Raw genomic sequence first — 26,319 nt, 5'->3', positions numbered from 1 at the left:
CCTAGCTACTTCAGCAGTATATGCCAGTAGGACTGTGTTGGTGACATCTGCTGGTCAGAACCTGCCCTCCACAGGTGCAGGGACATCCTGAGAGTCAAGCTGAAATGTTTCTAGTCAATTCTGGTTGTGTGTGTGTGTGTGTGTGTGTGTTCGATCATCTCTTCAAAATTCTGTACATTCATTTATATACAGGAAGAGGAATGCAAATTCGAGATATTTTAAAAGAAGAAGAGACACTGACATTATTTCTTATGAAGAACATTGGCTTGTCCAATTCAGTTGCCAACCTTCTGGTCAACTCCCAAGTCCGTGTGGAACAGGTCAGTGGGCCTGGGGGGTGGGGGAGAGAGGGGCAAGCACAGCACCTGAGATAGGCAAAGGAGACATGGCTTTCTCTCTTCCCTCTGGCTTCACATTCAGAATCCATGACTCATGTCCCATTATTTTAGAAAAACACCCGAGGGTCATCCCGATGAGAAACACTAAAGCAGCACCCCCCTCTAACACACACACACACACACACACACACACACACACACACACACACACACACTCCTGTCATGCTCAGAACTACTCAGGCATTCATTACTGGAAGGAAGCTGAGTGATCCTGGAATCCTGTGGCTCAACCTCCCTTGGAGGGCCCGGGTGCTGCCCTCTATCCTTTTACTATTCAAACCGGTCAGGGACAGTAGAATGTTCTGGAATACAGTGAGAAGGAAACAGGTGAAGTCTCCGGATCAGGGTGCTCACATTCCATGGCAGCGATGGCTGTAATAATGGCAGCAGGAACTGTCATGTCTTTCTCGGTTATCAGGAGCCACTGGGACGAGGACAGGCCATGTGTTAAAGTGGTTTCTGGAAGCCTGTCCTGAGAGTGTACTTCGCCAGCCCTCACTGAGCTGAAGACAGCTATGCACCTGAGGCGGGGCCCCCTCACTGTATGCCGAGTTCACCTCCTGAAGCCATAGAAGCTGAAAAGGAGCCACTGCTGCTTCCTAGATGTTTTCTTCCTGGTGCCAGGCAAATTACTTCATCTATGATCCTGATCTATCTCTGATCTATATAATTCACTTCCATAATTCACTTCCTCCATTTTAATAATTTCCTATGTTTATACAGAGCATTTTTACCACAAACATATGACTTTCACATCAGTTACTTTCTTTGTCCCTCACAATAATCCTAAAATGGATCAAACAGATGGGGAAAAGGGAGATGTCTGATAACAGAGTAAGATTTTTTTTTTTTTTTGCCCACAGATAAAGCTAGGAAGTATCAGAGTTCAGAGTGACAGATATCCAGCTCTTTTTACTAACCCTGATTTCTGCCTTCAGTCTGATTAAAGCTGGACTTGTACTCAAAGTCCAGAATCTCACAGCACCAGTGATTTCTGGATATGTATTAGAAATGCCAATTCTCAGAACCCACCCCAAATCAACTGAACCCCAAGCTCTGGGGCTTGGGCCCGGCTGTCTGTGTTAACAAGAACAGCAAAACTTGGATGAAGGAGCTGCTATTCTTCTTTGGTATCTCCCAGGCTCCTAAGTACATGGGGTTTGTGTACGTAGAACACGACTAGAATGCAAGATTGGCATCACCCAGATACCTTTCTCCTTGCTTTCTGTCCAGGACCAACCCTCTCCTAGCTTCAGAGATGACCAAGACACAAAGAGAATTGCAAAACCTCTGGCCATTTGGAGATAAAGATATGAACCTAGCCCACTGGTTTCATATCAGTTTGTTTGTTCTATGTGTGTGTGTGTGTGTGTGTGTGTGTGTGTGTGTGTGTGTGTGTGTGTCCTGGGGCTCAAACTCAGGACCTGAGCACTGTCCCTGAGCTTTTGTGCACAAGTTAGTACTCTAGCACTTGAGCCACATCACCACTTCTGTTTTTGTTGTTGTTGTTGTTTTTGGTAGTTTTGCCCAGGCTGGCTTCAAACCACAATCTTCATATTTCCGTTTCAACATCCTAAGTAGCTAAGATTATAGACATGAGCCACCAGCATTTGGCCCATACTAATTTTTAATTGCCTAGATCCTGAAGTGTTTACTGGCCATGATGAGGGAAACGGGGTCAGCTCCTGGTAACCCCGGAGGAAAGCCTGGCTGCCTGGCACGCCTGGCTTCCCTCTTATCCCACAGGAGGCGAGGTGTCATTGGTTCCAATGGCTCATTTTCCCACTTCTCTTTCTTTGCAGTCCATAAAAGTTTAGCACTGGCCATGGCTGTGCACATTTGCAGTTCTTAGTAAAAGGAAGATTGAGATAAGGTCAGGAATTTAGGGGAAATTTCTTGTGAGTTCCTACTGACATGACCTTTGGGGCTTAAGTCACTTTGCTTCTGGCACTAAGGCTGAGGCCTTTTGAGGGGCTGGGGTCACCAGGTTGTGCCTTTATCGGAGTGTGGCTGGCTCTGAGCCACTGATGCTGTAGAGATTAGCAAGCCCCAGAGCTTCCTGGGTTTTGCAGAGGTCATTCATGTGGCACCTCCCCACCCCTCACTGCTCAGACACGCCCAGCTTACCATCATCCCATCAGGCCCTGGTGACTCTTTATCAGTGGGGCAGGCCACTAGAACTTCCCACCATGGTGGCCACGGCTGTTCTGCACCACTGATCATCCTCAGTAAACAGAGGAGGAGTTTGCTTCTTCAAAATCAAGACTACAGCTTCTTGGTCCTTTTTGCCTACCATCTGAACACAACTTGAAAAGGAGTCCTCTCTTTGTTCAGCCCTCTCCCTCTCCCCCAGTCTCACACAAGTTAACAGGGAGTGGTGAAGTGAAACTCTGGGGTTAGATCTCAACAAGACCGCACACTTCACTGTGACCTCAAGTGAATTGCTGCACCCCTGTTTCCACTTTCATAAAGGGAAATCCTAAAGTGCTTACCATGTATGGGGGTGGAAAGAATTCATACAGGTGAGAAGCACTCAGCATGAGATCATACAGTACACACTCAGAAATGCAAGCCACTTTCACCAGCTCTTCTTGTTTAAATGCCTGGATTTCCAGCAGGCTGGACAAGCACTCAGCGGGCAGGAAACCTGCCCCAGGGATCTGCCTATCGAGATTCACTACCGTGGTCCCAGCACACTGGGAAGTCAGTGAGCAGGTGCTGAGGAGAAGTCACTGAGTGAGTGGGAGTTTTCATGACGTCCCAGGTTTCTGGCTAGCCAGCTATGAGTTTCTCATCACCTCACCCTTTCTCTGTCCTCTGTCCTCTATCCTGTATCCACCTTCTCTGGAATCCAAAGTGCATTTGTTGATGGCTTCCACTTTGAAAGGTTTCCGCCTCTGGGATTAGACATGAGGATAAGGTTTACCTGGAGAAAGAAGTGAGGTGAAGGAAGACTAGGAAGACTGTGGACACGCATACCTGGTTAGAGGCACTGGAATGTCAGAGGCTGCTGTCAACACATCACATGTGTGTGATGATGGGACAAGCACCCTAGGAATTGTGGGGTTTGGGTTACCCCATACTTAAGATCAGAATAGGGAAAATAGTCCCTAATTAAGTAATTAATTGAGAGTACTTAATTCTGAATTTCAGATGAACAACAACAAAAAATTAGCACAATTATGTTTCCCTTGTCTTTATTTGAGAGATACTAAGAATTTATTTGGCACTTTTTTTTAGTATAAATTTAACTAGGCATCTGGTATTTTTCTTTTTGCCAGTCCTGGGCCTGAGTACTGTCCTTAGGTTTTCTCAAAGCTAGTGCTCTACCACTTGAGCCACAGGACCACTTCCAGTTTTTCTCTGTATGTGGCACTGAGGAATCGAACCTGGATCCTAGTGTATGCTAGACAAGCACTCTACCACTAGGCCAAACTCCCAGCCAGGAGCTAAATTTGGTAAGAGTAAAGGGAAAAAGTGGGTCATTGACCATTACAAATACATTCTACCCACTTCTCCACCTCTGCCTCAGGAGAGGTCTGGATGGTGCTTTAGCTTATGCAGAGACTTACCAAGATTCATTTGTGTGTTTGATTTGTTTGTGTGCTTGTTCTGGTTCTGAGGCTTGAACTTGGCCTGAGTGCTGTTCCTAAGCTTTCATTGCTCGTAGTTAGTGCTCTACCACTTGAGACACACACTCACTTTCAGCATTTTTTGGTGCTTAATTGGAGATAAGAGTTTCCCAGGCTGCTTTGAATTTCCATCTTCAGATCTTAGACTCCTAAATAGCTAGGATTACAGGCATGAGACACAAATGCCTGGCAAGACACATCAAATTTTTAAAGACTCTTCCTTCAATAAAGTATGTGAGTGTTTGGGGATCCTGTTACTGTTGGAATAAATAGCTTCGAGCTCTATACAGAATGTATTTATTATCTTGCGACTCTGGTCAGAACTCTAGAAGTCAAGGTGTCAGCAGAACTGCATTCCCATTGGGAATCCAAAAGGGAAATCTATTTTCTTGCTTTTTCCAGCTTCTATAGACTGCCTAGATTCCTTGGCTGGTGGCTTCCTCTCTATTCAAGGCCAGCAATGGCTCATCTAGCCCTTTTTTCATTATATTGCTCTAATGTTGTTTCTTCTGTCTCCTCATCCCACTTTTCGAAGATCTTTTATGATGTTATTAGGTTAATCCAGATAATTCTAAATAATCTGCTTATTTTTAGTCAGCTAACTGGCAACTTCAGCCTACCTGCAGTCTTTTTTTTATTTTCCTTTTTGGCAGTACTGGGGTTTGATCTCCAGCGTTTTGTATTTGCTACTCTATCACTTGACCCATGACCCCAGCCTTTTTGCTTTATTTTATTTTTCCCTTTTTCCTTTCGTTTGTTGTTATTGTGTATAGGTAAGATCTTGTACTTTTTAGGGGCTGGCTTTAGGCCTAGATTCTCCTATTTTTGCCTTCCTTGTAGCTAAGACTATAGCTATGAACTACCATACCAAGCTTTGTTATTGTTCGTTTGTTTGCTGCTTTATTTACTTTTTTACTGACTTGCATTGATAGTGCAAGACGGTTTCATTTTGTTCATTCCATAGATGTGAATAATATATTTTGGACAAGTTCGCCCCTCAACCTCCATTTTCTTTTCCAGTTTGGTGAGTTCATTATGCTATCTTCATTATGTAGCTTATGAGACAGAGTCTCATTTTACTTTTTGCTCAGACTGACCTCAAGCCATGATCCTCCCTTCTCAACCTCTTTCATAGCAATTTGCCATCTGAATTCCTTGTACCACAGGCTAGGATATCTTTATAGATTCTATGGGTTAGGATAAGGGCACTATTGTGCAGAAGGGTGGCGGTATTTTCCTACAAGTGTCTCCTTTCCTCCCTGCAGTTTGCTCATGGAGTCCCAGACCTGGCACTTAAAGACATCGCCTGCAGTGAGGCCCTCTTGGAGCGCTTCATCATCTTCAGTCAGCGTCATGGGGCCCAGACTGTACGCAACGCCCTGTGTCCCCTCTCCCAGGGGACCCTACAGTGGATAGAAGACACTCTGTATGCCAATGTGGACTTCTTCAAGCTCTTCCGCGTGGTAAGAGAAGAGTTATCTGCTCCCCTCTTGGTGATTTCTGGGGCATGCAAGATGTCAGGGTTCCCTGAGCCTGGTGCTCAGGAAAGGTCCCAAGGAAGCTCCAAGGACAATAGTGGCCAGGGTTGAGGGTTGCTATTAGGTTCACCTCTAGGTATGTGATATGGCATATGAGTGTTTACCCCAAGTATGGAGATGAAACCAATAGCCTCCTCCAGTGGTGTGGGTGAGGACAGAAGAGGTAGGAAAAGACACAGGGAAGAGTCTATGCAAAGCACAGACTGAGTGCTGCTGCTGTTGTTGTTTCTTCTTCTTCTTCTTCTTCTCTTCTTCTTCTTCTTCTTCTTCTTCTTCTTCTTCTTCTTCTTCTTCTTCTTCTCTTCTTCTTCTTCTTCTTCTTCTTCTTCTTCTTCTTCTTCTCCTCCTCCTCCTCCTCCTCCTCCTCCTTCTCCTTCTCTTTCTCCTTCTCCTTCTCCTCCTCCTCCTCCTTCTCCTCTGCCTCCTCCTCCTCTGCTTCCTCCTCCTCTGCCTCCTCCTCTTCTTCCTCCTCCTCCTCTTCCTCCTTCTCCTCTGCCTCCTCCTCCTCTGCTTCCTCCTCCTCTGCCTCCTCCTCTTCTTCCTCCTCCTCCTCTTCCTCCTCCTCCTCTTCTTCCTCTTCCTCCCTTCCTCCTCTTCCACTTCTTCCTCCTTCTCCTTGTCTTTCTCCTCCTCCTTCTCAGTCTCAACTTGACTTGTAGTGTTCCTATTTCTATATATTAAAAATAATTAATGAAAATTTCCTAGTCTAAAAAAAAATCAGAAAGCCTGAAAATCAAGAAAGCCTGAAAAAAAATCAGTTCAGCCTTCTTATTTCTAGAAGTACATTTCAGGTAGACTGCTTGGACCTGACACTAGCTCCTCCTTAGTTGGAAGGATGGGATGAAAGGGAGGTTTAGAGGAAGTAGACTGCATGGGATTGTCAAAAGTGGCAACTTCCTTCCCTGTTACATTGAGAGATCTTTCTGGGGGTGGCAGTAGGCCACATTTCCACTAATACTCGGAGTCCTTCAGAGAAGATGGCATATGCAATATTTCTAGCACTAAATTGTGTTTTCTTTAATTGTGAAGAATGTCAGTCATGAAGTAGTAATATATTTGTATTTTGTGTTTTTAAGATGACTCAAGTCCCAGAAAAATCAATTCCAAGCTTCTCTTTACTAAAAAAAAAAAAAAAGCAGAAGGCTTAAAAAAAAAAAAAAAGAAACAAAATTCAAGACCACACACTTGCTGGCAGAGTTCTTTCTGAATCCCTTTCAAACTGTGACTTTCCTTTGGAAGATTCTGTTTCCTGCAGCTCATCTGGGTGGGTCTCCATAGTGGGTAGGAGGGGTCAGAACCTAGAGATGCCACCACCACTGAGAATCCAGGACCCCAGAAAAGGTCTCAGGGCTTCCCAAGGTCCAAAGAGAATTAAAAGCCTTGTGGTCAAAACATTTCTGCCCCAAATCATAAAAGGACCCCGATTTCGGATATACTTCATGGTTTGTTTCTGAATCAGACAGAAAAGTAAGGTGATAAAGATGCCTTCTTCTCGGGCCCAGGAGATTGTGGCTGGGCTACAGAGCCCTGGGGCCCCTGACTGGAGGCAGCATGAAAAGAATCTGTGAGCAGGGCCAGGTGATTGCCAAGCACCACGCGATCCTCATCAGTCATAACCAAGAGAACTTTCTTCCTTTCTTGAGACACTTTAGCTAGTAGTGGTAAATTTGCCTCCTGGGATATGACCGTCCATTCTGGAAGGACAGCCCTGGATGTGGTTAGACAAGGGGGCACCAGGGCAAAAAGTTTCCATTAGTGACTAGACGTTGTGTTTGTCAGCTTCCTGTTACTGTAACAAATACCTGAGGCAATGTACAAAGAGGAAAAGCTCACAATTTCAGAGGTCCAAGTCCATGGTTGATTGGCTCCACTACTTTGGGTCCTGTGATGAAGCAGCCTCCTAGCCTGGTGAAGTAAAGCCACTCACCCCCTGGCCAGTAAACAAAAGAGAGTGAGAGAAGGAAGGTGGAGTAGAACCTACCATCTCTGCCATTCCCAATGACCTAAAGACCTCCCGCTAGGCCTTTCCTCTTAAAGCTTGCATCACCTCCCAGGAATGGGAGGTGATAGGGACCAAGCCTTTACCACGCAGGCCTTTGGGAGACATTGGAGATTCAATTTAGAGAAGACTCCAGACTTGGCTCTGAATGTGCTAACTTTTTTCAGTTGCTCTCACTGACATCACTGGGTCCAAAAGACCACAGTAGGGCCCAGGGTGCCCACTTGCCATCTCTGCATGTGTGTCTATGCGCTCACACATGAATCAGGGGCCTGTCAGGGGCCAGCCATGGGGATGAGCTCAAGGCTCAAACCCTAAGCCTCTTACCTTTACCAGATTCTCAGACCTAAGGACAATGAACAAGTTCACAGAAGTGAGCTTTGAAAGACCAATACTATCCACTGCTGTCCCAGAAAAATGGGGCCACTAAGCTTTGCTAGACATTGAATCCAATGGGGATTTTTTTTTTTGTGGGTCATGGGGCTTGAACTTGGCCTGGGCCCTGTCCCTGAGCTCTTCAGCTCAAGGCTACCACCCTACCCTTGAGCCAAGCCCCACTTCCCATTTTCTAGGGGTTAATTGGAGATAAGAGTCTCAGGTCCTTTTGCGCCTGGTTTGGCTTTGAACTTTGATCCTCAGATCTCAGCCTCCTGATAGCTAGGATTACAGGCGTGAGCTACCGAGCCTGGTATAATTTTTTTATTAATTTATTTTTATTGCCAGGATAATGTATAGAGGAGTTACAGTTACATTCATCAGGTAATAGGTGCATTACTTCTCCCACATTGATACCCCTTCTAGTGTTTTTGTCCCCATTTCCCTCCCAATCATCTTGTTTTCCCTCCTTCCCTTTCCTATTTCAAATAAACAAATGTATATACAATATACCAGGTGAGGGAACTTTTTTTTTTTTGCCAGTTGTGGGGCAAACTCTTGACCCCCAGGTGAGGGAACTTTGAAAGCCACATTTACTGGGAATTCTTAATCTGCATGTCAGTGTTTTAGGGAACTTTCTAAATAATTTCATATTCCTGCCAGCAGCAAGAATCTCTGAGCTAGAACATAAGCGTTTAACACACACACACACATATATATATATATATATATATATATATATATATATATATTTCTGCAGATGACATCATAATAATTGTACTGAGGTTTTCATCTTCTGTGCTCTTCCCAAAACTGGAGAAGAGTAGAGACCAGAGTGGACCTGAAACCACCTGGAGAAGAATGCCTCACTTGGGAGGATTGTTCCTGCTTAACACACTTTTACTGTGCTCCTGACCAAAACAGGACATGTGGACGCTAAACAATGACTTAACACCCTGACTTCGTCTTCTGGTACCCTTGAAATGTGCTTAGCAGGGCCAGAAGTTTGGCCTAGTGGTAGAGGGCTTACCTAGCATGTACGAAGGCCTGGGTTTGATTCCTCGGTACCACTTACATAGAAAACACTGGAAGTGGTGCTGTGGCTCAAGTGGTAGAGCCCTAGCCTTGAGAAAGTCCAAGGACAGTGCTCAGGCCCTAAGTTCAAGATCCAGACTGGCAAAAAAAGAAAGAAAGAAAGAAAGAAAGAAAAAAAGAAAGAAAGAAAGAAAGAAAGAAAGAAAGAAAGAAAGAAAGAAAGAAAAGAAAAGAAAGAAAGATGATTAGCTATTGGACAAATGGAAAGGACAGCTAAACATTCAAAGAAAAGTAACTAATGAACCTTTTGAAATGATTGCAAGAATTAAGATGTGATTTTAGTTTAATTGCTTCCCTTCCCACCTTAGGAGTATTTTTAAGAGAATGGCCCTAGGCAGACCCCCGCCCCCCCCCACCCTTGTGGGAGGAGCCTGGAGCAACCTTTCTGGGCCTGGCTGTTATTGCAGCTGGTTGGCTCTCAGCCACCTTAACTCCAGCCAGGCAATGCTGGGCCAGCTCTTTTCCTGGGTTGTTTCTCATGAGCACGTAGCCAGTGTATAAATAAGGTTTTATGAAATGCTAAGTGAATTCTCATTAACAATGAAAAGAGGAGAAAATCGTAGTAAGCCACTGTGAACAGCACCTGCCCTCTGAGGATAGAGCTAGGGTTAGGGGTTCAGCCTCCAGTCCTGGGAACCCACAGAGCTGAGAGGACTGAGAGGGAGGGGGCTTAGCACCAACTGAGACCAGCTGTGTTTCTTCTGTCTCTTGGAGGTCAGAAGTGAATGTTGTCATCTTCAAACAATTCAAAGACAATACCCATGGATTACTCCACCCTGTCCATTCTCATAGGCACTTGGGGGAAGGGGGGACACGCGTGCACGCGCACACACATTCACACACACACACACATTGGTGACCTAGATGAACTAGGAAAGAAGAAACAAGGTGGCTGTACTTTAGTCCCTCTTATTTTCACCTCTGTGACAGTGTACCATTACTGCCAGGGCCATCTGAAATGTTCACACCACATAAAAAGTAGTCAGTCAGTCAGTCAGTTTGGATGAGGGGCTGGGAGCTTTCCCAGCTGATTTGGCTCTAGGCTCGGGTGTCCTTCTATGCCTTCCTCCCCTTCCTCCTCACCTCCTCCATCCCTTCGGTCTTTCCCTTCCTTCTCCTCCTCCTCCTCCTCCATCCCCCTCAGTCTTTCCCTCCCCCCAGCCTTACCCTATGATCCTTCCTGTTTTCTCTCCCACTCTGGTGCACAGCTTTGAAATCTTGCTGAGAAGCAAATCTGTCCCTTCTGCTCTGAATGTTTATTTGTGGAAATTCAGCAGGGGAACTGAAGTGAGTGCCAAGACCAGCCATACTGCTGGGAAATCTGAGTGATTCCCCCTCCCTCCCCTTCTCAGTGGCTGTCCATGTAGGAAATCTGGCCTTTGGGCTTCATTTCCCTCTGTGTAAAAAAGAACTACTCCTGGTGTAGCATGATTCAGCTTTCTGCCCTTGCTTCAGCCTCTACTCTGCTGTGGCTTTTCCTGTTCTTGACTTCATTATAGCTCTTGTCCCTGTGAACATGGACAAGATGAACACTGAGTTCCAGAGAAGAAAAAGAGCCAGTCGTGGGGTCCTGACTTCAGCTCCTGTCAATGTCCTGCTTCATTCCTGGCTCTGCTCCCTGGATTCCTGAGTCATTGGGAAGAAACTGGGGAGGGCTGCCCACTGCCCAGCAAGAGGGGGGGGGAGGGCTGGCCCTACTCAGTCTCTGCAGTTGGTTAAGTTTCAACTATGTGTTTTGATGTTCTTGCTGCATCAAAAGTCTCCAGGAAAGCCCCGCGTTCCTGTGTTTTACAATAGTATCCCCATGAGTGATTTAATGTCATGATTTCCTCTTCTGATTCCTGAATTTCTACCTTGTTCATTTTCTCCTACTTCTGCGTAAAGACTTTGAGAGGGAAGAAAAAGGAGTGAACCAAAATGCTAGCAGCACCAGGGAGCAACAGAAATACAACTTATCCAGAAAACAGAAAGTTTTAAAAGTCATTAAGCCAGAGCGAGTGTATTTGATTACAGACGTTACATTCGGTGTCTATTGTAATCGACATTTCCTTTGGATAATGGATTTCAATAAAGAAGAACTAAAAGGGGATGGGAGTTTGGCCTAGTGGTAGAGTGCTTGCCTAGCATGCACAGTGACCCAGGTTTGATTCCTTGGTACCACATACATAGAAAAAGCCAGAAGTGGTGCTGAGGCTCAAGTGGTAGAACTCAAGCCTTGAGAAAGCCCAAGGACAGTGCTCAGGCCCTCAGTGTTCTTTAGTATATACTAAGTTTATTTAAATGTCACACCAGGATTTATCACTTGAGAGTTGAATTCAGGGCCTTACCCCTTCTCTAGGCAGGCACTCTACCACTTGAACCATGCTCCTCACCCTTTTTGATTTAGTCTGTTTTTCAGATAGGATCATCTCACTTTGCTCAGAGCAACCATGTGAGAAGCTCAATTTGGATATTCCTATCTCCATCTTCCACATGGCTGAGATTACAGGTGTGAACCACCACACCCAGCATGTGCCCTGATTTCTTTGAAGTTCAACATGTACAAAAAGGCAGGGCCTGTTTTCCCAGCAGACTAGATATTTGTTTTATAGTTTCAACAATGGAGAATTACTGAGAGGTGAAAGGTGAAACCATAATGAGGTTGGTTAGGAGCAGGTCCCTGGGAAGGCTTCTACTTAGGATGCAAGGTCCTGAGGTCTTAGCCTTTACTGGATCGGAATGATTGAGCTGTCTAGTATAAATTGGATTATAGAAGGATTTTGGTGCCTGATGTTTCTCAATCTACAGAACAGTACTCTTAACTTTATTATTATTATTTTTAATGGATTTGAATCACTTTTGAGAAGCTTCAACCTTTTCCCACAGATATACAGAGAATGGTTACTCATGGAGTCAGGCCTCAGGTCAATCAATAGCTTTCTTATTCCAATTTTTGCCTACCTAATATTAATGCATGTCCTTTTCCCAAGCCTCAGCTAGATACAGATTCCTCTTAATCTATCTTTATTCTGTCATCAGTATCCTCTCAAGGATGGAATTTGACCAACATTGAAAGGAGCAGATTCTGAAATCACCCAGTGGGGTATACAAGCATCTTTTCTTCCACTTTTTGTTTTTCTGCCAGTCCTGGGGCTTGAACTCAGGGCCTGAGCACTGTCCCTGGGCTTTTTCAAGGCTAGAGCTCTACCATTTGAGCCACAGCACCACTTCTATGTATGTAGTATGGAGGAATTGAACCCAGGTCTTCATGTGTGCTATGCAAGCACTCTTACAACTAGGCCAAACTTCCAGCCCCTAAAAGCATTTTTTTTCCAGTCCTGGGGTTTAAACTCAAGGTGTGACCTTGGGATTTCCTCAAGGCTAGTACTCTACCACTTGAAGCACAGCACCATTTCCACCTTTTCTGTGTATGTGATACCGAGGAATCGAACCATGGGCTTCATGAATGCTAGCCAAGCTCTTTACCACTATGCCAGAGTCCCAGCCCACAAGCATCTCTTAATGACCAGAAGACCAAGTCCTGACTCTAGGTTGGCACCCAGCTTACTCTCCTTTAAAGGGGACCCCATGTCTCCTATCAGCAAAGTCAAGATGATACTATACAGCTCATGGAATGGAGAGAAACTCACATTAGAGAAAAAATAGGGAAACACTTGGAAACCCAAAGCATTTTACTCTTCCTAAAAGCAAGAAGGCACCCTCTCTGCAGTGACCCTTTTGCTCCTTCCTCAGACCCTTCAGACTAGAGGAGGTCTGTGTCACAAAGTGACACTACTCCTAGATTCATCCTGCTCTCCTCAGGATGGAAATCACCAGAGAGGGAAAAAGGCCTAGTTTCAGAGCCAAGGGAGTCTCATAACCTGTCTGTTCACATATTCAAGAGCCTACTCTGTGGTTCAGATGCTATTCCCCCACTGTGGGGAGACTGCATGTCACGGGGACCTGTCCCAGTAGAGACAGCTTGGCATGCCCCCCACCCCTGTGACTGACTCTGAATTCTCCCCTCGTGACGCATTTCCTAGTATGCAGGCGCCGCTCCTGCTCGCCCCCTCCTCCAAAGCAGCTTCCTCTCTTTTCATTTGATGCTTAACAACTGTCAGGTTGCAACAAACAGGCTTCAAATCCACATTCCCCCAGTCGCCCAGCAACAACTTCCCTCCGGATAAATCTGGGCTTCCTGTACTGCAGCCCAGAGGTGAACCTGCAACTCAGTGCTGTCTGCCCCCGCCCCCATCCTCATCTACTCTTCACCTCTGCCCTGGGTACTTCCAGGATAGCCATTCAGCCCTTCTGACCCTTATTCTGATTCCAGAAGCTTCTACCTGCTCCTATAGACCGTACTGATACTAAAATTTTGAGCCTGAGGCTATCCAATGATCTTTGCATTAGGTATATCTTCGACTTCAAAATTAAGTCATACTCTCTATTATTTGATTCGGTTTTGTTTCTCCCCAGTGCTGCTGGCACTGAGCCTTCACTCCCAGATTGCCTCTTTTGAATCAGAGAACATAATATAAACAAAACACTTAACTCATAAGATTCCTCTTTCATGTGCTGATAGATTGGCAGCTGTTCAATGAACTCATTGAGTCTAAGGCATCAGCAAATACTCAAGATTTTTTTTTTAGGGGCTGATGTGGTTTTTTTTCTGCTTAGGTTATAAAATATTGCACAATCTCAAAGGAAAGAGCATTTTTTTTGGTCCCCAAAGTACTCAAATCAAGGCCTCTTGAAGCCAAAATCCTTTAGCTACCTTGTATCAATTTCTTAAGTGCAAGATCAAGGTTTTGAGGTTGTTAAAAAGCAAACGTGATTCACTGAGTATCTTTGGTGAAGCTCTCTTGTATATCCAATCTTCCTTCAAGAGATCTAATTAGACTTGGACTTTGAGTTGGCTGTACTGGACACAAGGATGACATGAAAGTGTAATTTAAGAAGTTAAGATAACTTGTTGGTGGTTGGTTTATGGATCTGGTGTGTGTGTGTGTGTGTGTGTGTGTGTGTGTGTGTGTGTGTGCGTGTGTTGATGAGGAGGATACATGTTGCCATTTTGGTCTATGACCTTATGCTCAGAAGTATTTCCACATTTCCATTCAAACAAAATTAAAGCCTCTTCTGATTCTTTTGGCAAGAACAATTCCTATCCATTCAAATAGATAATAAAGGTAGAAACTACAAGAAGAAGAGAGCCTTAGGACAATTGTTTTATAGTTTACCTCAAAGTTAGTCAGATAACTGGCAAACAGATACAGATGGGAGGTTCCTTGGAGACCAGCACTGTTCAGAGATGTAATGTGGCAAATGAAAATGTGAGTACAAGCCTCCTTATTTATCATTTTTATTTTTAACAGAAGAACTATAAAGGAAAATGCAACTAGAGTGCCAAGCACCTGTCTGATTGATGAATATTATGAAATTGTTAGCAGATTAAAAGGAAAGTGTTAGCCAGACACAGAGATGTATCTCAAGCTATGTCATCCTGTTCCCTCTCCCCTAGATTCCTGACGTTCTTATCTGGCTATCGCTCTGGTCTCACTCTCTTGCTGACTCTCCTGGCATTCCTGTCTCCACCTGGAATTCCTGGCCCTACCCTTCTGTCCATAGACACTGTGCTAGGCCTCACAATCATCGGCTGGTCTTCTTGCAAGCATCAGCTCAAGTGTCACTTTCGTCATCAAGTGTCCCTAGTTAGAGCTGCCCACTTGCTCTATGTAAGTTCCCATTGTGCCTAACAGACACACCACCGCTCCTGGCTCCTGAGACCCCAAGAGACTCAGTCTTTCTTCTACTAGATTATGATATTCTTTTTTGTTGTCGTTCTAATTTTTAGTTTAATTTTTATTGTTATTATAAAGATGATGTACAAAGGAGTTACAGTAATGTAATCCAGGATTATAATGTTCTTATTCAACACATATCCATTGATTGCCTACTGTGGAGATGTTCCGAAAATAAAATTAAGCCTGCCCTTCTGCTTAATAAGTTTGTAATCTAGGAGCAACGCAGATATATTTGCAAAGGCAAATGTAAGTATGATGAATGTGTCTAGAATGGATAAAGGGAACAGCTAGAAGGATGCCTAAGCCCTAGAGAAGAGAGAAGGAATGAGTTGAAGGCTTTCTGCAGTGGTGAGGTGAGATGGTTTAGGGTGAGTTGATACTTGCCCATTAGGGTGGACTGAGGATGGGAGGTGGTGAGATGGGTCGCCTGCTTCATCCCTTAGTCCCTAACAAGATAAAGACCACAGTTGTAAAGAACCTACAGAAAGACTTACCACTTGAAGTGAAAAAAATTAATCCCAAAATACAAAGAAAGTTTTAGGCTTAAAACTAAAAAGACATGAAATTACATATTGAAGGAAAATCATGTTAATTGAATTCATTGTGAAATTCAGTATTCCTAAATGTAAAATTTCAAGTCCAGTTTATTCACCACATTTCCCATTTTACATGTAATCCTAAATATTCAAAATAGGTGTCCAGAACTCATATCATATTTTTCATGAAATGAGTTAGTCAAAGCCAAATGATTTCAAAGACAAAGTTGAAAGCATTAAAATCCAATATGCAGACATATGTGGCTAGATGTAGAGTGAATAGAGACGATAGTGCTTTCCAATAGACTGGCATAAACATGGAATGCAGCTTCAAAGTCAGAGTGCCCTGCAAGTTCAGGGCCCGGGTATGCCTACCTATAAAGGACAGGATGGAGAGAAGATGTCCATGTGGGTGAAACACAGCCTTAGACTATCTCAAAACCATAGTCCAGTGAGGAAGAGAGGTGACAAACTCAGAGAAGAAAGAAACTCAAGTGTTCTCACTTCTGACTGATTTACTTGATGTCTAATATCTTGGGATACATGAATGGGAAAATTCCTTCATTCTTTTTCATTCTGTAGGACCTGGTTGTTTCTTCCGCACAGCTACAAACTCTGGTCATTGATTCTAGCTTCCTCCTGACATTTTTTTTTTTTTTTGCCAGTCCTGGGCTTGAGCTCAGGGCCTGAGCCCTGTCTTTAGACTTTCTCAAGGCTAGAGCTCCAGCACTTGAGCTTCAGCACCACTTCTGGCTTTTTTTTCTACATATGTGGTACGGAGAAATCAAACCCAGGCCTTTGTGCATGCTAGGCAAGCACACTACCACTAGGCCAAACTCCTGGCCGCCTCCTGTAGGACACATGTGCCGTGCATTCCATATGCAGCACCAGTTCCTCGACCCTCAAGCTGGAGATCAGGACCATAGAATGGTGTTGTGATTTGAATCTGATCGTTCCTCCACAGTCTCACATGTTGAATACTATTTTGGGAAGTTCTGGAAATTACAGGAGGTAGGATCTAGTTGACAAAGTAGGTCAATGAAGTCATGCCTTTGAAGGTTATAGCTTGCCCCGGTCCTTTCCCTGCTTTCTACCTCTCTACTTCCTGTCCACCATGAAGTGAAGAATCTCTTCCACATACCCCTGCCACCATGGTATTCTGCCTTTTCATGGACCTAGAATCAAAGAAACCAAGGACTGTGGACTGAAATCTCTGACACAATGAGCTGAAATAAATCTTTGTCAAGTGTAGCAGTTATCAACAAAGAGATAGAAGATTAAATGAAAATTAGAAAAGATAGCATTCCAGAAGACAGTAGGGGTATGGCTCAAGTGATAGAACAGCTGTCTTGAATGAAAAAGCCAAGGCAGAGCTCAAGGCCTTGAGTTCAAGCCCCAGTACTGGAACAAAAAGTGAAGAGCATGTGATGTAAGAGAGAAAGAAGATGCAGACTCGACCTCGGCAATCAGGGAAAGGCAGAGGAGGCAGCAAAGCTCATGAGAAAGGCAGAGAAGGAGCCGAGTAAAACAGAAAAGAACAATGTTGTGAGGTAAAGGGAGAAAAAGTATGCAACCAAAAGTACAGAGAGAAGCAGAGGTCTCAAAAGATACACACAAAATATCCAGTAGAACTTCTCAGCAGAAGGGAACTGGTAAATCAGTGTCTTATCCTTGCAGTGTTTCTTATGTTTCTGGTTATTGGTGGATGCATGCATGCACATGCACGTGTGTGTGTGTGTGTGTGTGTGTGTGTGTGTGTGTGTGTGTGTGTGTGTTTGTAGAAACCTTAAGTAATAGAGTGATGAAAACACAAGTGCTTGCTATGGTATGAATGTGTCTTCCCAGGGCTCTTAGGTTGAAATTTTCTTCCCTATGATGATAACTCCTAAAGGCCAACAAGAGACGAACAGGTCATGATTGAGATTAGAACTCCTAGGAAGATACCAGCAAGCCAGGTTACCTCTTCTATCACATAAAGATAAGAAACGAGGGGCCGAAAGTTTGGCCTAGTGGTAGAGTGCTTGCCTAGCATGCACAAAGACCTGGGTTTGATTCCTTAGTACCACATACATAGAAAAAAGCCGGAAGTGGTGCTGAGGCTCAAGTGGTAGAGCTCTAGCCTTGAGAAAGTCCAAGGACAGTGCTCAGGCCCTGAGCTCAAGCCCAAGACTGGCAATAAAAGAAAAAAAAATGCCAGAAATGGTGCTGTGGCTCAAGAGGTAGAGCACAGCCTTGAGGAAAGCCCAAGGACAGTGCTCAGGCCCTGAGTTCAGTCCCCAGGACTGGAGGAAAAAAAAAAAAAGATAAGAAACATAACACTCTCCAGGAGCAGGAAAGAGACTCTTACCTAATCCCGAACCTCCCAGAGCTTTCATCTTGGATTTCCTAGCCACTAGAACTATGAGGAATAAATTTCCACTCTTTATAAGCTATCCATTCTACTATAGTAGCCAGAATGGACTAAGACAGTGTAGGAACTCCATATTCTTCACACAAACTCTCCTTTCGAGAGCACCACCTAGGCTAGATATTCTACAAGCCCTAACAGATGAGCTTGTGGGGTTTATTTAGAACTGCGATGGAAATGTGTAATTGTCAACCAGGGGAAAACATTTTTAATTAAAAGCTTGATGCTTCTGGAAGGACCCACATCAAAATTATACTAATGATTACACTTGCATTCGGGTAGAACTGATTTCAGTGAGAGCTTCGTGCAAGTGGTTATTACTTGTCATCTTAAGATTAAGAAGAGGGGCCGGGAGTTTGGCCTAGTGGTTCAAGTGCTTGCCTAGCATGCATGAAGACCCGGGTTTGATTCCTCGGTACCACATACATAGAAAAAAGCCGGAAGTTGTGCTGAGGCTCAAGTGGTAGAGCTCTAGCCTTGAGAAAGTCCAAGGACAGTGTTCAGGCCCTGAGCTCAAGCCCAGGACTGGCAAAAAATAAAAAATAAAAAAAAGAATAAGAAGAAAGGAAGTACCTCGCTGTTAGCTTCCCTAACACTTGTGAGGTCCTGGATTCCATGGGGATGAGGGGAACAAAGGCCAGAATGTTCTCTCTCTGATTCAGAACTACTTGAACATAAATTGAACTATCAAATTATTAAAATGAGTGATTACGAGCTTTCAGGAGGTCATTACTGCTCCACGGCATCTCTTTCTTTCTTTCTTCTTTTAGTTTTTGCAGTACCGTGATTTGAACTGCTGATCTTCCACTAGCGAGTCCTTGGCAGGCTCTGTATTACTTGAACCATTGCCCTGTGATTTTTAATTGATGGTGGTATGAAATTTTTTTCCGGCTTTTTCTATGTATATGGTACCGAGAAATTGATTCTGGGTCTTCATGCATGTTAGGCAAGCACTCTACCACTAGGCCAAACTCCCGGCCCCGTTATGTATGAGAGAATATTACAAAATGGAAAGCTAAAATTTATTTAGAGGGTTTTTTTTTGGGGGGGGGAGGGCAGTCAGTCCTGGGACTTGAACTCAGGGCCAGGGTGTTGTCCCTGAGCTTTTCAGCTCAAGTCTAGTGCTCTACCACTTGAGCCACAGCCCTACTTCCAGTGTTCTGGTGGTTAATTAGAGATAAGAGTCTCATGGTCTTTAGTGCCTGGGCTGGCTTTGAACTGTAATCCTCAGATCTCAGCCTACTGAGGAGCCACCAGCACCCAGTGCAGGGTTTTGTTTTGTTTTTTTGTTTTTTGTTTTTAAGGCAACTTAAAAGCAGACTTGTGTTTCACAGGGTTTTCCAACTGGACATTAAGAATTATATAATCTCTGAAACAACCTTTATTTCACCTCCTAGCACCTAGAGTTGAGGCTTCCCAAGTATCCTGAGCAGCTACTGAAAAATGCAATGAATAAAAATTCTTTTATAACAGTTCTCTTTTATTGTCAGATAATTTATAGAGGGGCTACAGTTACATTCATCAGGTAGTAGATGCATACTTCTCACACACTGATACCCCTTCTCATGTTTTTTGTCCCCATTCCCCTTCCTCAATGGATAAAAATTTTATGTGATACAAAAATTATGACTGCTGGACCAGGAGTTTAATCTATGGTAGAATGCTTGCCTAGCATGCATGAAGACCCAGGTTCGATTCCTCAGTACCACATTCATAGAAAAAGCTGGAAGTGCTACTGTGGCTCAACTGGTAGAGCACTAGCCTTGAAAAAGCCCAAGGACAGTGCTCAGGCCTTAAGTTCAAGTCCCAGGACTGGCAAAAAAAATTATGAATGTAAAATCCTTGCCCATAATGAGTATAACATTCCACAGAGGATCAAGTATGTAAATAACTGTGATTCATCTGTTTGTTGCTATGGTAAGAGCATTCTCTTATTTATCAGATGTCTTTCTGAGTCTTTGTGAGCTTAGCACAAAGATATAGCTCCTATAGATATGGGGCAAAAGAGAAAGATGACATATCAATAAATGCAAGCCCCATTGGTGGAAGGCAAGGAAGGAAATAAACAAGATACCCGCAGGAAACCTAACAGTGAGGTCAAGCAAAAAGGCCCATGTAGCTCTACCTGGGGGACAACTCCCTTTCACACAGATACTCATGTTAGACTAAGACTTGAATGAGCTGGGCGCTATGGCTCATGCCTCTAATCCTAGCTACTCAGAAGGCTGAGATCTGAGGATCAAGGTTTAAAGCCAACCCAGGCACAAAAAAGGACTTGAGACTCTTATCTCCAAATAAACTCTAGAAAATGGGAAGTGGGGCTTGACTCAAGGGTTCGGTGGTAGCTGGAGAGTTCAGAGACAACTCCCAGAGTGAGTTCAAGCCCCGTGACCCACAAAAAAAAGAAAGGAATAGATTAGGCAAAGGAGAAAGGACTACAAGCCTCGCTGATCAATGCCTAATTCCATCTGCTCCTCAGCTTTCCTGAGAGCTGGGCCAGTGCAGCATCACTCACAAGAACCATACTAGCAAATCCACTGCTTGTGCTCCACAAATATTTGAATGAAAATTCCAAGTCCAAAGGTAAATGCCAGGTTGATTTTGAAAGCCACTGTCTTCAAAGCTTAGAACTCAAGTCTGGTGCCAGTGGCTCATCCCTGTAATCCCAGCTACTGAGGAGGCTGAGATCTGAGTTGTTCAAAGACAGCCTGGGCAAGAAAGCCCACGAGACTCTTACCTCAAGAAACTACCCAAAAGCCAATAGTGGAGTTATGGCTCAATAGAGTGCTAGCCTTGAGCTTTTAAAAGAAGCTCAGGAACAGTGCCCAGGCCCTGAGTTTATGTCCTGGAACACACACACACACACACACACACACACACACACACACACACACTCCTTGGAGTTCAGTCTTAAAAGATGCTTATAGGATATCAGTAATTCAATTAGTTTTGGAACTATGAAGAAAAACATGAATCTAGACTTGAATTTGATTTTCGTAAATGCATGATGAGCAAACTTCACAAAGGCCCTGCTCTCAACTGGAGAGCTGACAAGGAAAGTTCTGACTCTGGGCAACAGTAGCTTCAAGATGGAAAAGTGATGGAGCTGGTGGAATCTTCCATGAGGAAGTAATTACGAACATAGGAAGAGAGGCAGCCAGCCTGAAAATGGCAGCAAGGGGAAGAGTCTTGAGCCTAGCGGGGTCTAGAAAGCCCAAAGGAAGCAGTTGGAACCCTTCCCAGCATCCTCCTTTACACTCAGCCAGCTCTGCTGCTTTTCATCTTCCAGGAATCTTTTTTTGGTGTTTGCTAACCCAAGAAATCAGAATCACTATCATCTATCTAATGTCATCATGAAATTATTTGTGACTGACTAGCTCAGCAGGACTACTTGAAAATAAGAGCTTTTGATTTTTCTCAGTTAGGGAGAAGAATTTTTTTCTGAAAAGAATCTTGCAGAAAAAGTGTTGCAAGCAGAAAGCATAAAGACGCTATAGAGCACTCTCCCTCTCTCTTTCCATATATATATATATATATATATATATATATATATATATATATATATGGGGGGTACTGTTGGGGGGATTAATTTAGTGCAAATCAGGCACTCTACCATTTGAACCATGCCCTCCTCTGACTCTTTTTTTTTTTACTTTTTTAGATAGTGTCTCTTGCTTTTTCCTCTTGGCCTGACTCATATCTCAGTCTTCCTACTGTGCCCCCCACACAGCTGGAATTACAGGCATGCATTATCATACCTGACCCATATATTTTTTAACTTTTATTTTATTTCTCGTCAATTACAGCTTCCTACCATCCTAGACAGAAATTCTCAAGGTATCAATCTGAGATCTTGGGGGAGAATATTATCTGATATGTCACCTAGAATTCAAGAGGTAAGTAGCCTGATGCTATGCATTGTAATTTAATTGTGTCTTTACAAAATTTACTACATGTCTTAAAATAAAGAAATAAATATAATTGGAATAAGCAATGTGTATAGTATAGCACAAATCATCAGTGGACTTAAAATCAAATCCAAAACTTTCCAGTACTGAGGAAGTCCATTCTTATGTTCTGAAAATATACACAAACATGTATTCCTACAAATTTAGTTTATATGTGGTGTTTATAATTGCTATTCTCACTGCTTTGCCCGTATCAACCGATTTTATCACTTTCCCAGGGAGAGTTTTGTGTTGTTGTCACGCGCGTGCGTGCGTGTGTGTGTGTGTGTGTGTGTGTGTGTGTGTGTGTGTGTATACACCAGTACTAGTACTGGGGCTTGAACTCAGGGCCTGCGAACTGTCTCTTAGCTTTTTCCACCCGAAGATGGCACTCTACCACTTGAGCCAAAGCTCTACTTCTGGCATTTTGGTGATTAATTGAAGATATAGGCTCTTACAGACTTTTCTGGCCAGTCTGACTTCAAATAGCAATTCTCCAATCTCAGCCTTCTGAGTAGCCAGGACTGCTGGTGTGAGCTGTTTGTACCTGGCTCCTCCAGTTAGTTTTTATATTGTTTTCAAAATATGTTCATAAGCCTTTTGTTGTGTAAATGATCCTTCCAGTGTAAGTGCTTGTTGATGACAGAGCTGTAATGATGGACAGGCATAGTGTGACAGCCTCCATGGAAAGTACATCAATGGAGAAGGGAGCTGCTCTTCCATGGGACAAGTATTATGAAAGGGAGATCAAAGGTGAAACGCAATTGTCCTCTCAGTTACCTTGGAAAAGCACATAGCTGATTTTACACAACTTGACTCCACAGAACATATAAAGTTCAAAAGGAGTCTGTTGCACCACCTGCAGCAGGTTTCTTTTCTTCATAACGTTCAGAAACCCCTTATAGAGTTGAAGTTGATAGAACATGTACAAACTTCCTCAAGACACAAAACACTCTTAATGAAGCACCAGAAGATTCCTCTGCTATCCAGATAGTGGATCTAAGCATTCATGAGATAGGTTGAAGCGGAAGATTGGGTATGTATTCACTGACATTAGATCATTTAATCCTCACACACTCCTTCTTCATCTCTGATTGCCTCAGTTAAATGAATCACATAATAATGGCAAGAACCCCCTTCTGAGACTATCATAAAAGTCCCTATGGTAGAAACAATCTGAGATTCTGGCTTTTAATATTTAACACAGACTGTGATTATAGGCATGACTCACCTTGTAGGTTCCACACAGCGCTCATCAGTTTCGGAGGGCAAGTGTTGACATGTACACGGCAGGGGAAACACCATTACTGAAGTAGGAGAATGGTTTTTTTTGTCTCACCTGGTTGAATCCTCATGGTGTTCTTTCTTCCTTCTTTTTTTTTAATTCCCAAGTGCCATTGAACGTGAGTAATAAGGTATGCTTAGGGTATAAAAGCCATACTGCTTTTATATTTCATATTCCCCTAAAAGCCAAATGGCTTCATGGGAGCCAAGGTACTGGCCCCACTGGTTAGTGTTTCTCAACGTGTTTCCAGCATCACAGAGAATGATGGGCAAGGTCATGAAGGTCATAACGCTGTGGAGAGGAACAAGCTCCTTAGTTAGCTGAGAATTTACAGTGTTGGAGACTTCATCCTTTCTCTGTTTGCTTGGGCCTTGAAATACACAGAAATTCACACACACATACACACACACACACACACACACACACACACACACTCCCCACAAATTCCAGGCAAATGAAGAGTTCACACCTGATAAAATTAAGCTAATAAGGAGGTAATTATTCCAAATATAGCAAGGCAAATTTGAAACTATTTAACCAAAGAAATTTTCCCTGGCTTTCTCTTTCTAGAACAGAGCCATTTCCCCATCATTTTATTTCCCAGATTTTTCCTCCCTCCCCACCCCTCCCCACAGTGTCCCCATTTTGAGGGGATAGCAAAACCCAGGAACTGACTTAAGTGAAATATTTGAATTTCCCTAAGAATGTGTATTCTCCAGAAATTTAAATAACAGAAAGGAGATACTAAAATGCTCCAGGGGTTCCCTCTTTGATTTTATGTGATTTTCTCTTAGTCCCTGAGTAGGATTGGCTTTGCAGATTATGAAGTTTTAGTGTGAGTGGTTTCTTTAAAATATGGAAGTCAAATATATGGAACCCTTAATTCTAGCTGCTTTAAGGTCACCTAAAAGCTTAGGAATATAGCTCAGTGGTAGAGCACTTACCTAACCTATGCAAGCTAGGTTCAATTCCCAACATTGGGAAAAAATGTTTTGTTTTTTTTTTTAATAACCTAAACTAATCCAAAGCTTTTCCTTTACCAAGTTCATCCATCGGCCAAGTGTTCAAGACTTGCTGTGGGCAATGAGACCTCTCCTGCAGAAAAGCGGCCCTGCCACTGTCACCCAGTTACTGGACATCTTGCCTGACCTCCTATGTGGGTACCCCGAGGGAGGGGGCTCTCGTGTGTTCTCCTTCAACTGGTATGAAGACAATAACTACAAGGCCTTCCTGGGAATTGACTCCACAAGGAAAGACCCTGTTTATTCCTATGACAAAAGAACAAGTAAGTTCTCAGAGTTCTAAGGACAGTCCACCCTCCAGTATTGGTGAGTAGGGCAGGTGGATTCTCCCGCTGAAACCTTTACTGAGGTTGTTGACCTTGCTGAGTGAGTGGTCCCCAGGGAAAGGGACTTTGCCACTTGCCCTGGTAGAGAGCAGGACTCATAAAACATTCTGGATGGGCTGAGAGTTTGGCATAGTGGTAGGGTGCTTGCCTAGCATGCACAAAAGATCCAGGTTCTATTCCTCAATAGCACATACATAGAAAAGCCAGAAGTGGTTTTGTGGCTCAAGTGGTAGAGCTCTAGCCTTGAGAAAGCTCAAGGACAGTGTACAGGTCCTGAGTTCAAGGCCCAGGACTGGCAAACAAACAACATTCTGGATGTGCGCCATGGAAAGTCCTGAGCCCACTCGGAAGAGGAGCAGATAGGCCATTTCCCACTGATGCCATTGAACTGGGGTTAAGTTCTAGAGGAAGAGAAGTATGATAAACGAGGAAGAGGTCCAGAGGGCCAAGCCAAGCTCAGGTCAGAAAGGTCCTGGCAAGTCAACAGGGCTGGGAGACAGTTATGTTTTTGTTTTGTTTTCTTACAAATACAGCACAATGAAAATTTGTGTGTGTGGCACTGAAGTGCAGGCCAAATGGCCTTTCCCTGGCAGGTCATCTTTTCTACTTTAAACATTTTTTTTTTTGGCCTGCTCTAGTGAGCCCATTGCAAGTTGGAATGGAGAAGAAATACAACTGGGTAACTCTCCCGTTAAAAATGGCAAAGAAGCATGCCATAAGAAGCTGTTCTGAGATAGCTATACATACAGAAAAGACAAACAGCTAAAGGAAATGAAATTATTGAGGCTAAAGTTGAGATTGCAAGAGACAGCTTTATCTGGGCTTTCAGGCAAGCTACTATCTCCTTCTAGAGCAGAGTAAACTACAAGGGAGTCCCATTCTTTATCCCTCTGCTGAGGCCATTATCAAGAGGGACTGTGGCATCTTGCTGCCAACTATGAGCTTGTCACTGCTGAGGTCCAGCCTGGTAATTTAGGTTATTGTTAAATCCTGCAGCATGGGGTTAAATGAGAATGAGGCACATGATTTGGGACACTAATAACTACGATCAAGGATGATCAACAGGGAATTTTCTAAAAAAATCTATCCTTTCTCTCTGCAGCCTCCTTTTGTAACGCATTGATCCAGAACCTGGAGTCAAACCCTTTAACGAAAATAGCCTGGAGAGCAGCAAAGCCTTTGCTTATGGGAAAAATCCTTTTCACTCCTGACTCCCCTGCAGTGCGAAGGATACTGAAGAATGTAAGAAAGATCCTAGAGGTCTTGTCCCTTAGACCTTGTAACTCCCAGGTGAGGGGGAGAAAGAGACAGACAGACACTGTGACAGAGATAGAGACAAAAAGAGTCTGAATCTGCTCCCTTGGCAGTGAGTCTGCTGTTTGTTTTTCTGCTAAATGGACTCTTGCGTTTCCTCCCCCATCCGCAGCCATCGCTGGAATGCTTTGCTCTACCGCCCCTGCCCTGGCCCTCTCTCCCTCCCTACAGCACTCGACAATGAGATTTTCTTTCCCACTGCCTGAATTACATCCCTCATAGAAGGGTTCACAGTTCTCTGAATCTTAGCTTCCTGGAACAAAGATAAGGAGGCACAGTATTCCGAATATAGTTATTGTTGTTATTTGGGTTTTTTTTTAATCTTTAAGTAGTTGTACAAATTAGTTCCAATTCAACTTCAATTGATGAGTACAATTCACAATTCATCTTGGTCAGTGTCATTCCTTCCATCATTCTCTCCCCTGCTCATCTACCTCACCTCCAACTCCATCCCCTCAAGTGACTTGGCTTCATTTTCACATATGTATGTTAACTCTTATGGCTGTATTTTCCCACCATTTCTCTCTCCATTCATCTGCAACATACACACACACACACACACACACACACACACACACACACACACACACACAGAGTCCTTGAGCCTCACTCCCCTCTGACAAAACATGTTTCAGCTTCCTGGTATTCACTTTGTTTTAAACTTT

The 26,319-nt window shown here is 43.7% G+C and overlaps 1 protein-coding gene across 1 annotated transcript; it reads left to right on the top strand.

Annotated features, from left to right (window-relative positions):
* The first annotated feature begins 200 nt into the window (after positions 1 to 200).
* LOC150061342 (retinal-specific phospholipid-transporting ATPase ABCA4-like) lies at positions 201 to 25,838 on the top strand. Its single transcript, XM_090333927.1, has 6 exons — positions 201 to 320; positions 5,296 to 5,493; positions 21,567 to 21,656; positions 24,037 to 24,277; positions 25,443 to 25,582; positions 25,767 to 25,838. The coding sequence occupies exons 1-6, from the start codon at positions 201 to 203 to the stop codon at positions 25,836 to 25,838; spliced, it is 861 nt and encodes a 286-aa protein (XP_090190053.1).
* Positions 25,839 to 26,319: the final 481 nt, after the last annotated feature.

Source organism: Megascapheus bottae, chromosome 6 (genome assembly GCF_031878675.1).
Source record: "Megascapheus bottae isolate mThoBot1 chromosome 6, mThoBot2.hap1, whole genome shotgun sequence".
NCBI classification, from domain to species: domain Eukaryota; kingdom Metazoa; phylum Chordata; class Mammalia; order Rodentia; family Geomyidae; genus Megascapheus; species Megascapheus bottae.
This window is presented reverse-complemented; position numbering and strand designations above follow the sequence as displayed.